A 16566-nucleotide genomic window follows, 5' to 3' on the forward strand; every position below is an offset into this window, starting at 1 on the left:
GAAGATAATAAGTATTTATCTAGCACATAATCCTTCTTTTGTTAATAAAAAGATAGACATCTGAGAAGTGTCTACTCGAGTTATATACAGCAAGAATTAAGTTTATTTTAAAATATAACAGTGGAATACCTTACAAACAATATTGTGAAGACAATAAGGACTGTTGTTCATTATTTCGTGAAATTCACACTACTGTAAACAGGGGCGTAGCTAGAGGGGGGCATCTGTCACCGGGCGCAGAATCCAAGGGGCGCCAAACTGATGTTACGACAATTTAGAATTAAATGTTTTCCATCCTTGGCATTTTGTTTTGCCATTTTGTGGTGTTTCACTTTTCAAGCTGTTGCCACCAAACATTATCGCACTGTGTTATATTTAAAGAAATTAAATAATGAAGAATCTGTATAAATGCATGAATGTTTCTCACACTGTGATAAAACAACGGTACCTAGAGCCATGACATTTTGAATAACGTAATCCTGCACCCTAATATAGGCATCTGGAAGCCTAAATTTGGAACTGGGAATTTGTTTTATTATCTATTTCATATTTTGTAAAGCATTTATAAGTGTTTGATTAAAAAACTCAACGATTTCAAAGTGAACAATGGCAACACTGTATGGAAAAGAAAAAAAAACATTTTCATCTTAGTGCTTTTAGAGTGTGTACCAGAAATTCTAAAGATAAGCTCTTTTTAAATTATATGTTATTGCTGTTGAACTGAATTTTATGGTTTAAGTGCGAAGAACATGATATTTAATAAATAAAGGTAACACACGAAACGTTAAAAAAATGCCCCTTTGGGCATAATCTAAAATCTGAAGGCTTTCAGATTTTTTTTTCCAGTATGTGTGTGTGTGATTTTATTACGATTTAAAACTGGTTTCTAAGGAAAGGCTTTTTGAGGAAAACTGGCTCATATACACGGTACACATGGAGAAAGCCACGAAAATGCCAATGCGGTCAGCCTGTTTGAGGGATTCGAACCTCGGATCGAACTACCTGCGTTCAGCAACTCTACCGTACCGCCGCTGGTGGGCCCTGATAACCTGAAGGCTATGTTGCTGATTGTGTCAGCGTGTTTATAGTAGTTCTTCGACAACTGTAATGGGATTTTGGAGCTGTCCTGATTAGTACTGGCTAAATAAAGTGTGTTTCGATATTTCATCAAGTGCTGTCGTCGTTATTCACTCCAAATCCACACGAACCCTGTAAGAACGTGAGGAAGAAAATAACGTAACAACTGGTATCAGAAAAATTACACAACAATATCTTATTTCTTAGCTCTAAATTCCTACATTAACTTTCCCCTTAAAAACGGGATTTTCCCTCACATACTACAGCAGTATATGCTGCTGCGTTTTGGTCATAAATACTGTTTTGTGCCATTTTTTCGAGCTACAAATATAGCATGTGATACCATGTGCGTGAAATAATGGGAGAATATTCCTAGAACTTCAGTCAGCGTGCATTATAAATTTCGTGACTCGTTCTTACTGTGATTGGTCTAAAGCTCCTTAAAGCCTTGTCCCCTTTCAATAAAGTCAAATGGATCCACCTGCCCACCAACTGAGGAGCAGAGAATGGTTTTCTCTAGATAAGTTGAAAATGCTGTCCATCAGGGCTGTAGTGTCGGAGTCAGGCAGATTTTAGGATAAAAGGAGTCGGAGCTGGAGTAGCTAAAAACAGGTCGACTCTGACTCCAGTTTTTTTGTGACAGTTTGAATTTGAAATGAAATTAAAATGAATTGAAAAAATTAATGACAAGCTGAGTTATTTTTATTTATGGTCTGTATACATTAATAAATAGATATTTTCTATTTTATTGACATACTAATAAATAAATATAAGGGGAGGAGGATGAATGTGATATTTGCCATTAATGATTAAACTGATTTATTTACAAATCTCACTGGTAAATTTAGGTAAGCAGCAATAGCAGCAAGAACTCCTAAAATTGTTGCCATTCTTAGGAAGCGAGCAGGAAAAGTAGCAATTATTGATCAAGCAACGCGATAAGGAAGTACATATTTGATGATAAAGAGGTTTTTAGAATTAAGAACTTTATTTACAACATGTAGATAACCCTAATGTTTCACTAACAGAAAGATTGTGGAATGATCTTGCAAAATTTGAAACTCTTCTTTCTACACTGTATATAGCCACAAAAAGACTGCAATCTGAAGAATTGACAGGAGGCGAGAATGGAAGAATGCGATGTTTGTTCTTTTTGAAATGGAGTGTTTATTGCAGAAGGAATCATTTCTTCAGTGAAGAAAACAGAAACTAGTTTGCTAGACAATGAGATCTTGCTGGATTCAGTATATGTAGATCCGAAACACAGAATTTTCTTGGATGACGAGCAAATTAAAAAGGCAAAGAAAGCCATCTATGAACTTTCGTTAAGAATGAAATTATTCTAAGAACAACTATAGAATTTGAATAGGACAGTCAATTGCAATTGAGTCTCTATCATCCTTTTCCAGTGATGAATTAGATTTTGAGAAATATTTTTGGATAATATAGAAAAGGCTAAGGCAAAGTGAATGAAAATAAAGAACCAAGTGCCTTTAGATATAAAAATGAAAAATGCAAACAAGATTTCTACACGGCCTTTGAAGAAATAGAGAAATATGATTGCGCTTGAAAGACAACTCTTTTAGGACTTATAAAAATCTATCCTGAAAAGTTAAAAGAAGTAGCCCTACCAGTAAGAGCTCTTCCTTCTACTCAGGTCAATGTGGAAAGACTTCTCAGCTCAGAAGTTCATCAAAATGGATCTATGGTCCTTTATCAATGAAGATCTTGCCGAAGCTATGGTGTTTCTTAGAAATTACTAATGCTAGTTTTTCCATTTCATAATAAATGCTAATTAATATAAATAATTTGCTATGTCATCAATTCTCCCCCTGTAGCATCTATTACTTCTTTTATATTAAAAAAAAATAAGCTGCAACCCATGTGTATATGCTTACATATATATGAGGGAGTTGGAGTCAGAGCCTTTAAAATTTCAGGAGTCACAGTCGGTCATTTTCTCTACCAACTCCACAGCCCTCGTTGCAATAATTTTAAAAATGTAAATGTTCTGTAGAAAGGCACAAACTGCCAAGTGAATTGTGGCCACAAACGTCAACTGAAAAATAAAAGTGGAATTAAAATCTTATTAAAAAAAGTGGAATCTTCTTTCTGCACCATATATAGCCACAAAAAAGCTACAATCTGAAGAATTAATAGGAGGCTTATTTTTGCGAGAATGGAAAAATCTGATGTTTGTTCTTTCTAAAATGGGATGGCTTATTGCAGAAGGAATCATTTCCTCAATGAAGAAATGATTAACTAATTTGCTAGACAATGAGATCTTGCTGTGTTCAATATATGTAGATCCGAAACACCGAATTTTGTTATGTGACGAACAGATTAAAAAGGCAAAGGAAAAAGGCCAGCTGTGAACTTTCACTAAGAATGAAATTATTCTCAGAACAACTGGAGTAGTCACATTAAGACAGTTAGACTGCAAAGATTGAAAGTGAGTCTCTATCATCCTCTTCCATTGATGAATTAGATTTCGAGAAGTATTTATATAGAAAATGAGATCTTGCTGTGTTCAATATATGTAGATCCGAAACATCAAATTTCGTTATGTGACGAACAAATTAAAAAGGCCAGCTGTGAACTTTCACTAAGAATGAAATTATTCTCAGAACAACTGGAGTAGTCAAATTAAGACAGTTAGACTGCAAACATTGAAAGTGAGTCTCTATCATCCTCTTCCACTGATGAATTAGATTTCGAGAAGTATTTGTATAATACTGAAACAGCCAAGGCAAAGCAAATGAAAATAAAGAACCAAGAGCTTTCAGATATAAAAATGAAAAAATACAAACAAGATTTCACCAGAAAGAAGGCCTTTGAAGAAATAGGATTGCTTTTGAAAGACACCTATTTTAGAACTTAAAATATTTATCCTGAAAAGTTAAAAAATGTAGTAACAGCTCTTCCTCTTACTCAAGTCAGTGTGGAAAAACTCTTCTCAGCTCTGAAGTTTATCAAATTGGATCTAACGTCCTCTAATAAAGAAGATCTTGCCAAAGCTATACTGTTTCTTAGAAATTATTAATGCCAGTTTTTCCATTTCATAATATAAATAATTTGCTACGCCATCAATTTTTTCCCCTTATAGCATCTATTACTTCTTTTATATACAGTCAAAAGTCGTTAATCCGGACTCGTCGGGACTTCGGCGATTCCGGATTATCGATTTTTCCGGATTATAGATCATCAGTTTAAATCTCGTAAGATGGCATGCAGAAATTCTAAAATTAAAAATATGAAACCGTAATTTATGAAATAAAGAACAATTATGATCTAAAGGGTATCAAAATTTGCAAAAAGAAAAAGCTTAATATTTATTTGTTTACTTTATTAAACAGTTCTTTCAATGTAAGTTGTTTAAGTTTTGCTTCGTTTCATGTGATAATACTTTCTCTTTAATTCTATTAAACAGACATAATTTCTTGTTCAGTTACAAAGTTCCGCTGTTCAAGTCCTATAATTGCTGTGTCGAGAACACCGACTAATTTGTCAATCGAAATTTTTTCGTTTTCAATAACCTCTGTCACTTTCTTCGCTATCGGAAGTGAATTAAAATGACGAGGAACTTGTTTTAAATCATATCAAAGACGGAGCATATCGAGATGAAATACTACATTTGGTAAGGAATTATAAGCCAAATAAAATAAAAACATCTGCGCTGAAGATAAGGATAGTGCTGACAGATCAACTTCCAATTCATTACGCGCCGAGCAGCGTGAAATTGATAAATAGATTTCGGATTTCAAAACATACTTTCGCTTTAGATCCTTTACATATTAACAAATATATATCGGAAATTCTATTTGATATAATCGAAAGTTTAAGCTTACTTTTATAAAATTGCTCTTACAGTCTGCAAAAAAAAATAAGCCGGATCCAATTCGAAAATTAAGGAACCACGCAATCATCAACATTAACTGAAATAGATAATTAGATAATTTTAGCTTATACGTCCATTACACATAAAACGCGCACGCGAAAACGTATTCTGCACTTGCGCACACTCATATGCGCAGTCGTAAAAGGTCTTACGCGCACGCGTAAACACCTATGAGCATGTGTCAACGCGGCGCATGCGCAGAAAGTTTTTAGTTTTGAGGTCCGGATTATAGATCATTCCGAATTATGGGTGTCCGAATTAACGACTTTTGACTGTATAAAAAAATAAGATATAACCCATGTGTATACGTTTATATATACATGAGGGAGTCGGAGTGAGAGTCTTTAAAATTCCAGGAGTCGGTCATTTTTCCTACCAACTCCACAACTCTGACTGGTGAGAACTAATGCGGGGAGCCAGTAGAGGTCAGAAACACACTCTGTCTTACACTTCAAAAAGCTCAGTTTAAAAAGAGTCTAATTGATGTGCAGTTTGATGAGGAAATAGAAAGGGAAAATTAAAGTAAAGGCTGAAATTTACAAAATTACATTTGGGTAATTTACAAAATAATAACTGCACATATCTTTGAAGAATAATTTTTTTCTCTTCATATATTCAGTTTCTTTCTTCAACATGTTTCCTTTTCATTTTAGAACTTTTGGATTTAATTAAAGATTTCTGTTATGTTAAAAGAACTAAATACATGTAGAATGTATAGAAAAAGCTGATAATTTTCTTTAATAATATGAACATTCAGAAAAAATATGAAATGCATATGGTAAGGCAGGTTACAGAGCTGGTGTGCCAGAAAGTGACACACAGAGCAACAAAATCTAGAAATGGGAGAACTTTTAGAATTTAGAGCAGGAATTGGAAGTAGAATTTAGAAAGGCACTAAGCAGCAGAATTTGGGATCCACAGAGATTGCATCAGGTGGGAAAATGCCCAGCTTCAGCCTTGTGTATGATGTTTTAAGACACATTAGATCAATCTTTTAAAATTGTCAGTTTTCAATTTCTTTATTAATAAAAAAATTCCTTTCAATAACACCTGTTCATGTGATAAGTTTAGAAGCATTTTTGACATTTTCCATGCTTGTACCTAGTGAAAAGTACAGAAAATAGAGGGAAGATAAACATCTTAAGAAAAAGATTCTAGTACCAGAAGTAAAACATTCAAATATTATGTTTTCATTTCTCTTCCAGACATTCCCCAAAAAGTAAGAAACTCATCACAAACTTTCTGTAAAATACATCCATACATGCAGACATTTTTCACTTTGTCACATTTTTCTGGAATCTTCTAGAATCGTGGGTCTACAAATCTTGCCTTCAAATCCTTCTAAACTTTTCAAGCTGTAATGTCTAAAATCCAAAAGAAAAATTACCCCTACTAATTCTGTAACAGCAAAAAGACAGAAATTTTTTGGAGGGGAAAAAACAAAGGGAACAAGTGTAAAATTAATTTTATAGAGAAAAATTGATGCATGTTCTGAGAATTCTGCATATTCCAAGACAATTATATGGGGAAAAATTCTTACTATGAAAAAATTAAAAAGACATTTTTAACTAATTATATAGCTATTTTGCTTTTGCTAAGAGCTGTTTCATAAATTGTGCTTTATAGCAATATACCTTGTTTATTTTTCAGATCCAAAATATTATATAATAAGCAGAAAAAATGGAACTTCATATAACAAGACAGCGAAAAATAAAAATATTTTTTATCTTAATGTTATTTTTTAAACACAATTTCAATATATTAACATTATTTTAACGAAATTTATCAATGTTACAATGCTTTAGAAAAAAAATCATCGAAAAATTCTCAGATCTCGAAATTAAAAATTTTCTATAGAAACTAATCTTAAAATTGCCAAACTGTTGATAAGTGGCTAAATTTAGAATCATTTAGTAAAAGAATTCACATCCCTAAAAGTGAAACGTTGTTTAAGAGTTCCTCATTATTAAAAATGAAATGATTTTGAAATGCTTACGTTTTACTTCTTGCTCAGAAAATTGAATATCCCACCATTTATATTAGAAACAGGAACAAATTATAACACATGAACCCATTCAAAAGATAACCATATTTGTCAGCAAATTCCCAAAAATATTCCTCTAAAATGCTAATTCACACTCAAAATAGCAGTTGTAAAAACTGACAGAAATTTCAGATGGTTAAAATTAAGAGCCTTCTGCTGATTTTGGCGAAATTAAGGACTTTTAAGGGCCGAAAATCAATTTTAAAAACCTAAGGACTTTTAAAGAACCATACGAACCCTGTTCTTCAATTAACAACAACTGATTTGTTACTCAGATAAACCCAGTATCGGTGCCAGAGCTGGTACTGCCGCATTGGGCTGCAGAATTTAGGAAGAGAAAAATGTTAAGAGCTTGACAGCAAAATTATCAAGTAACAAAATTAGGAATGGCAAAATCTTTAGAATTTATGAAAGCCACTGGGATACAAAATTTTTGTAATTTAAGGAGGTACTTGGCAGCAGAATTTTGGACATGCAGATTGCACCGCTTCACAAAATATCTGGTGCTGGCCCTGGAAAAGTATATGTAGAAGTATACAGTCAAAAGTCATTAATCCGGATGTCCATAATTTGGACCACAAAGCTACAAACTTTCTGTGCATGCGTAAAAGCAAAATGCGTTCATGCATGGGTATATGCATTTATGCATGCACATAATACCTTTACTCATGCACATATGCGTTTACACATGCGCATGAGTGAAGGTATGTGCGTTTAATGTACAACGGATGGAATAAGCTAAGCTAAAATGATCTAATTATGTATTTCAGTTAATGTTGCAGATTGTGTTGTTCCTTAATCTTCGAATTGGATTCGGCTTATTATTTTTTGCAGACTGTTAGAGCAATTTTATAAAAGTAAGCTTGAACTTTCGATTATGTCAAAAAGAATTTCCGATTCTTAAGCTGCCAAAGGATCTACAAAGCGAAAGCATGTTTCGATGTCCATCAAACAAAAAGTGGAATTCCTGCAAAAAAATGGATAAAGGCATATCCTTTGTTTTTCTAACCATTACGAAATCTGTTTATCAATTTCACACTGCTCTGCAGCGGTGGGGGGGAAACGTCGCGGCATGCAATGAACTGGAAGTTGATCTGTCAGCACTATCCGCATCTTCAGGGCAGATGTTTTTATTTTATTCGGCTTATAATTCCTTACTAAATGTAGTATTTCATCTCGATGTACTTTGTCTTTGATATGATTTAAATCAAATTCCTCATCATTATAAATACCACGAATACACATCAAATAGTTTTCTGGTTGCAATTTTCTAATTTTGACTATGCGTAATGTATGCTTTACGCATGCGTGCGTTGAAAGAAATGTTTAATAAAGTAAACAAATAAATATTAAGCTTTTTTTTTTTTTTGTAAATTTTGATACCCTTTAGATCATAATTGCTCTTTATTTCATAAATTCTGGTTTCATATTTTTAATTTTATAATTTCTGCATGCCACCTTACCAGATTTAAATTGATGATCTATAATCAGGAAAAACCGATAATCCGGAATCGCCGAAGTCCTGATGAGTCTGGATTAAAGACTTTTGACTGTACTTATTTGGGACTCAGCTAAGGCTTAAGCATGTGCAGGAAATAGGCATCAGTATAACATATAATTGATGTAATCTACGTTTAACTTTTTTAGAATGCAATAGAAGTGAGACAAAATTCAGTGGACGAACATGCCTTTAGTCACCAATTTCATGATACATCGATAATAGTGTATGTGGAATGGGAACTAAGCTTTACAATAACAGCCATGAATTCGATGGTGTTCCGATATCGCAAAAAAAGCAAAATTTTCCTATTAATGGAATTTGTGAAGAAATGTGGAGTTATAAATTTTTGTGAAGAAATTTTGTGAAAAATTTGTGAAGAAATGTGGTTATAAATGAAAATTATATAACAAAAGTTTTTTATTCCAATGATTATGCTCCAATTATTAATCAACATATGGATGGTGAAATTCTGTAGCATGATACTGAATCCAGAAAATATCACTACCAACAGTGACAAAGAGTTTGTGAAAATGAAACTCAATGCAGCATTTACAGAATTCAAACAATGCAGCTTTGTGATTGAACAAGAAATGTCTGTCTATGGAATGTATATCTACGTACAAAAAATGAAACAAATTAAACAACTTACATTGAAATAAATGTTTAATAAAGCAAATAAATGTTGATCTTTTTTTCATATAAATTTTGATTCTCTTAAGGTCATAAATCATCATTTCATTCATTCAATAGTTTTAATTCAATAGTTTTAATTTCATAATTTTTATTTGCCACCTTAGAAGATTTATACTGATCTGGTAAAATCTCAAATCCAGAATCAGCAATGTGCTAATGCGTCTGAATCTCGGGCTTTGTATTTGTGAGTTAAAAGTGAAGGAAAAGAAACAGGTAAAAATATACTAACATAGCAATGAAATTCTGAGGAATGGTTTAATAAAAAAGTAACCAAAATTATTCTTGCATTGTAATTTTCATTAATGACAAAAATGCACATCTTCAGCTTTCTCACATTTTGTTACTTTGCAAAATCAACAAATTTGACTTTTAAAAAAAGTTTCTATTTTGTTATTTTTAATTTTAAAATACTTTGCTATGAAATTTTAAAGTAATAAAAGTTCAGTCCTTAATTTACATATTCATTAATATAACTGTAAATATAGCAAATAACTTGTCTTATTTTGTATTATGTATTTTACCAATTTTAGATAATGGAGGACTTGCAGGTCTAGTTTCAAAATTGCAAGTATCATCAGCAGCATCAGCCCTATCGTTTGATTCACGTGAAATACAAGATGCCATTTTAATTCAAAATCACCAAAATGGAAAGAACTAAAATAAAGAAAAATTTAAAAAATATTAAAATTACCTTACTGTAACAGAGCTTCATTCATCTTGAAGCAAGCTTAATAACAACATTGCAATACTTATGCAAAATAGAAAATAAAATTTTCACAATCATTTGGTTAAAAATTAAATAAAAAAATATTGATATGTTAGACATATAGTAAAATCCTATCTTAACTGATTTTTTTCTCCAGGTTGGCACAATATCAGATCTATTATGCCAATAAATATTTGACTGCAGAACCCTACGACAAAAATGTGTGACATATTAAAAGAAGGAAAAAATAATTAAAGGTTCACATGTTAAACATATTTATTTGTCTGTTAACACATCAGAGAGAACCACTTGTGAGATATTTATACCCTTCTAGAAAGTGGCAGTGGAATTTTGGCAAAATAAAATGTATTGCCACTTGAGAAAAATATTTATGCAAGCCATTCAATGAAATAAATGCACTATTGTTTTAAATACCTAAACCTTTTTCTGTTGCTGTTAAATAAATACAAAACACTCCACGGGCAGATAATTTATGATGAAATAATATCATAAGTTTTCTTTCTTACGATGCACCATTGTTATTGTTAATACATGATTATTTTTAAGAAATAATTTTGGGTTAATCCTAGTATCCGGTGCACACGGGATTTGGCTACTTTTGGCGACTTTATGATGAGCAATAAAAACGGGACATATACGATGAGTAGTAAACGGGTCATTCAAAGAATATATATAGTTATACATAGTATATACTTAGTATATAGTGTATAGTATATACATAGACGTTGTTTGAGTATGTATATAGTATATAGTTAGACGTTGTTTGGGTCATTTTTGGTGTTGGCGATAATTTTCAAAATCGCGCCAAGGCTGCACCGTATACTAGGATTTTACCATAATTTTAATTATATGATTTTAAATTTCTGGAAGATTAATTATTAAACTAGAGGGCTAAACATAACTGTTTAGATCATAAAAGTGGAACAACAGTTTGTGTCACACATAGACTTTTAGCATAGAAACTATCGATTTCAGGGCGAACAAAGTCCTTCTTCATCAGCAGCAAAGAAGGCACAGATTTCTTTGTACTAAACTTCTTAAACTTAACTATTTGGTGAATCTTCGGATTATGATAACTTGGCAATTTTTTGGCGGCCAACACTGCTATGGCAACCAGCAAATTTTTTTTTTTTATGCCATTTTGTTTTCACGAAGTAAAGGCACTTGGTTGATCTTTGGATTATGGTAACTTGGCGACTTTTTGGTGAAAATTTGGCGACCAACTCTGCTATAGCAACCCTCTATTTTTTTTCACCGCCATTTTGTCTTCACGAAGTAAAGACATGTTTCTTTTCTTTTTATTTACTCAACACTTTTTCCAACAATCTGCTAGCCGAATTACACTTATGCTAGAAATTTTATGGAACAAAACTGCTTAATCATGACAAATATTAACTGCAAAATTGGGAAAAAGTGCAGAATCGCAAACTCCTTGCCGCGTTTTTCAAAATCGCACATACACAGTAACCATGTACATGTCGACTTATTTTTACTTAAAAAAACATCTCAGAATTGCACAAAAATGGCATTGCGCACACTCTTGACTTTATCCATCTACACTGCTATTTTCTCATAAATTACAAAAAGTTGCACGCAAATGCAGGAAAATTTTGTGAATCTTTAAACTCGGTAAAAAGCACATATATGAAATTACCTGATTGCGAACCCTATCCAAGGATGAACATTTCCATGTATAATATAAATAAAATATCCAAAAACTTTTACCTCTAAATTATCTATTATAAACGTCACCAACGAATTTATAACAAAACGTTAAAAATGATTACAAATACTTCGTCTCAAATATTTAAATTATTTCTATGCATGTTTACTTCCACTGAAACGTATACCAAATTGCTACAAACATATAATTCACAAAATAACTATCATTTAATTAAAATATAATTAAACCATGTACACGTCGACTTATTTTTACTTAAAAAAACATCCCAGAATTGCACAAAAATGGCATTGCGCACACTCTTCACTATATCCATGTACACTGCTTTTTTCTCATAAATTAGAAAAATTTCCCGAAAACGCATGAAAATTTTGTGAATCTTTAAATCCGGTAAAAAGCACATATATGAAATTACCTGATCGCGAAAAAGTATATACCCTTTCCAAGGATGGACATTTCCACGTATAAAATAAATAAAATATCCAAAAACTTTTACCTCTAAATTATCTATTATAAACGTCACCAACGAATTTATAACAAAACATTAAAAATGATTACAAATACTTAGTGTCAAATACTTAAATTCTTTCCATGCACATTTACTTCTACTCAAACGTATTCCAAAATACTACAAACATATAACTCTCAAAATCACGATCATTAAATTAAAATATAATTAAATTAAAAAACACTACTTAAAATATAAGCACATACATTAAATTAATAAAAATTAGCTTATAATCCTAATTACTTTAAACTAAATCATTGCTAATAACAATTTTCCAATAATACCATATTAATTTATTTACTCCTTACATTTAGAACAATGCATAAAAATAATATCCTCAAATAATTAAAAATACTAACTTACCTAATCTTCTACAGAATCTTGAGTGCATGGCGGATCACGAAATGTCCATTTTCACCAGGTTTCTTGCACCGCCATTCAAACTTATCTGTAATATCCTTCCTTTCACACAATCTCATTTCATTCCCACATATTGGACATTCATACTTATCTGCAATTAAGCAATTCTTTTCAATTACACATAAACGCAATAAAAATTTTAGATTTACTTTATATAGGGCCATGGGATCCAAATATTAAACAACACCGTTTCACATAACATAGAATGAAACTACTGCTATAAATTACAGCAGATATTTTTACAAATTTACCCCCTTTTCCGATTAAAGAACAGTGATTCGTCCATTAATGTCACATGACATATCTCATGATCTCTCATTTCCCTCACACAAAATACAGTCAAAAGTCGTTAATCCGGACTCGTCGGGACTTCGGCGATTCCGGATTATCGATTTTTCCGGATTATAGATCATCAGTTTAAATCTCGTAAGATGAATTATTACATTAAATTATAAAATTAAAATTAGAAATTCTAAAATTAAAAATATGAAACCGTAATTTATGAAATAAAGAACAATTATGATCTAAAGGGTATCAAAATTTGCAAAAAGAAAAAGCTTAATATTTATTTGTTTACTTTATTAAACATTTCTTTCAATGTAAGTTGTTTAAGTTTTGCTTCGTTTCATGTGATAATACTTTCTCTTTAATTCTATTAAACAGACATAATTTCTTGTTCAGTTACAAAGTTCCGCTGTTCAAGTCCTATAATTGCTGTGTCGAGAACACCGACTAATTTGTCAATCGAAATTTTTTCGTTTTCAATAACCTCTGTCACTTTCTTCGCTATCGGAAGTGAATTAAAATGACGAGGAACTTGTTTTAAATCATATCAAAGACGGAGCATATCGAGATGAAATACTACATTTGGTAAGGAATTATAAGCCAAATAAAATAAAAACATCTGCGCTGAAGATAAGGATAGTGCTGACAGATCAACTTCCAATTCATTACGCGCCGAGCAGCGTGAAATTGATAAATAGATTTCGGATTTCAAAACATACTTTCGCTTTAGATCCTTTACATATTAACAAATATATATCGGAAATTCTATTTGATATAATCGAAAGTTTAAGCTTACTTTTATAAAATTGCTCTTACAGTCTGCAAAAAAAAATAAGCAGGATCCAATTCGAAAATTAAGGAACCACGCAATCATCAACATTAACTGAAATAGATAATTAGATAATTTTAGCTTATACGTCCATTACACATAAAACGCGCACGCGAAAACGTATTCTGCACTTGCGCACACTCATATGCGCAGTCGTAAAAGGTCTTACGCGCACGCGTAAACACCTATGAGCATGTGTCAACGCGGCGCATGCGCAGAAAGTTTTTAGTTTTGAGGTCCGGATTATAGATCATTCCGAATTATGGGTGTCCGAATTAACGACTTTTGACTGTAATGCGTAATCGGAACTGAGTGCTTCTCACATTATTCCCAAATTCCTAGGTAATAACCTTTATCGCCTCCAAAATGTTGCCAAACTACCTGTTACCATATTCCAAAGATTAGCCAGGCACTTTTTTTAACTCAACATTTTTTCCAACAGCTGAATTATGCTTATGCTAGAATTTTTTTTGAATAAAAGTTCTTAACCCTCTTGTTGCGCATCCCACAATTTCCACGGACAAGGTAAAAGTAGCAAAATTTGTGCAACCCGCGATTTCTGCGGGGATGAATTTTTGCCGTCTATTTAACTGTGCAACCTGCTCTTTCCCCGCTCAAGGTTTCCTTTTAGCTTTTCTGTGACGTTTAATTGTTTATTTAGATGTGGGCTAACAGATGGCATCAGTTGCCCACATTTCTGCCAAATACTCAAGAATACATAATGTAGCATTTTGCTCGCACTTTTCAGAGCTCAAATATGTCTGGCAGGAAACATTTCGCGCGTGATATAACCTATATTCCTGATGATATTTCCGACACTGATAGAAATTCAGACTCTGATTTCAAATATATTGAAGATAGTTATAGCGAAACTGATGAGAATTTCTCAGATTTCCTCTGATTATAGTGATGAATCTGAAAATTCAGTTTCTATTGAAAATGTTTAAAAATGGTGCAAAATTGATATATATGTTTTGATTGATTGAAAAAATTTATATATACAATATATAGCATATATGTTTTACCTTGAAATTTTATAAAATAAATCATAATTTAACCAATATTAATTTTCAAAATTTTTCTTTTATATCATTTTTCCTTCAATTTCAGTATTCTGACAATCTTTTTCTATGATCTAATTCTATATTGAAAAAAAACTCCTTTACAAAAAGTTTTTATACATTTTAACTCTAAACTATATGCAGATTTGATATATGCAATAAAAAAATTCGCAATTTTGAACCTATTTTGATAAAAATAGAATACGCAGTGAGAGGGTTAATCATTACGAAGTTTAGGTGCAAAATTGTTTCTAAGTGCTTATTAGCTGAAATCATGATCGGAATTTTTCGGGAAATAGTGTAACAAACATGTACAGAAATTCGTCTTTTGTAGGATAAATCTATATATTTAATACGTAAATAATATCTCTCATAAATTAGAAAAATATGCACAAAAATGAAGAAAATTTTTGTGAATCTTTGAAATCGATAAAAAGGACACATATGAAAATATCTGAATGTTAAAAATTATGTATTCTGTGCAAATTTTTATATATTTATTTGGCATATATCCCTATCCAAGGATGCACATATAAAATAAATAAAATATGCAAGAAATTACATTATTTAATTTTCCCCTCTAAATTATGCATTATAAAAGTCACTAGGGAATTATAAGGCAAACATTAAAAATGGTTAAAATACTGTTATTTGATAGATTTCATCTTTTTACTAAACTTCTTAAACAGATTACTTTTTTAAACATCAAATTATCTGTTGATTAAGGTGATTCCTGAAAATATTCTCAAAGGTTCCACAGTTTAGTCTTTAGCAAGTACAAATTGAAATGTTGTCAACGGCTGTGGAGAAATACAACCAGAATTACAAATGCAGTTCACTCATACAGCCAACTTTGGAGTAGCTACGTTATTTCGCAAAGTTAGAAATTAATAATGAAGGTATTACAAAAAGTTTAATTGAGAATTATCTCAGATAATTACATATGAATTACTATACAACATTCATGCGTACATTTTTTTTCTTAATTTAAAAATGTGGTATTTTCAAAAACATATGCTTTTCTTAACTCTTATAAAACCGAAACCATATAATCCAAACATAGGGCGGATAATCGTCAAAAAAAAAAAAAAAAAAAGAAGAAGAAGAAGACTGATTAACCTTTAAAACATATAAAATAAGATCTATCAATATTTACCACATACTTCAATATAAGTATTCAATTTGAACGATAAATTAATTTAGTAACTGTTTAAAGTATTATATGCGGAAGTACAGTAGCGAAACATGCCCGCATTTTAAATTTCACGGGTACGTAAAACGGTGTTGCCAGAAAATGTATTTGTGTGGGGAAGGTAAACTTTAATTTTTAAACACAATTTCGAAATTTGTATCAAAATGATTTTAGAGAAGTATAAATCTGTCCATACAGTCAAAATAAAATTATTGCAGCAATTTAAAATTAGAAATTATTTAGTTTTATTGGACTAAATCATTTCTAATTGCTTTGATTTTACTATTAGTTTAAATTTTACAAGCTATATATATATATAGAGAGAGAGAGAGAGAGCTTTTAAAATTAATAAGAGAATTTTATTATAATTCTTGTTTATTTAAAATTTGAAAATTTACTGTAATAGACAAGTCATTTTGACGGAAGACGGTTGGAAGAATAATTTTTGTCGCAATTTTATGCTTATCGTTTCCTCTGTTTTCTATCTGTTTAATTACTTTATTAAATATTTTAAGCTATGTACAATAAATTAGCAATTTTATGAGTAATTAAATAAAATTCAGTCACAGATTTATTTTCAAGAAGTTCTATTTTACAAACGTAAATACAATTGTAGACTTCTTGATTGGCAACTTCTCTTTAATGTTATA

The 16566-nt window shown here is 31.3% G+C and overlaps 1 protein-coding gene across 1 annotated transcript in view; it reads right to left on the reverse strand.

Moving 5' to 3' along the window:
* The window catches only part of LOC118199710 (EF-hand calcium-binding domain-containing protein 6-like), a 100950-nt gene extending 84939 nt beyond the window's left edge, over positions 1 to 16011 (reverse strand). The window contains exons 1-2 of the mRNA XM_035371623.2: positions 15888 to 16011; positions 9735 to 9867 (exon numbers count right to left, since the gene is read on the reverse strand). Coding sequence (XP_035227514.2) covers positions 9735 to 9837 — 103 coding nt within the window. The 5' untranslated portion in view covers positions 9838 to 9867; positions 15888 to 16011. The remainder of the gene's footprint in view (positions 1 to 9734; positions 9868 to 15887) is intronic.
* Between the last annotated feature and the right edge of the window lie 555 nt (positions 16012 to 16566).

Source organism: Stegodyphus dumicola, chromosome 10 (assembly GCF_044657685.1).
Source record: "Stegodyphus dumicola isolate Sdum_Otavi_A_Nest chromosome 10, ASM4465768v1".
NCBI lineage: Eukaryota > Metazoa > Arthropoda > Arachnida > Araneae > Eresidae > Stegodyphus > Stegodyphus dumicola.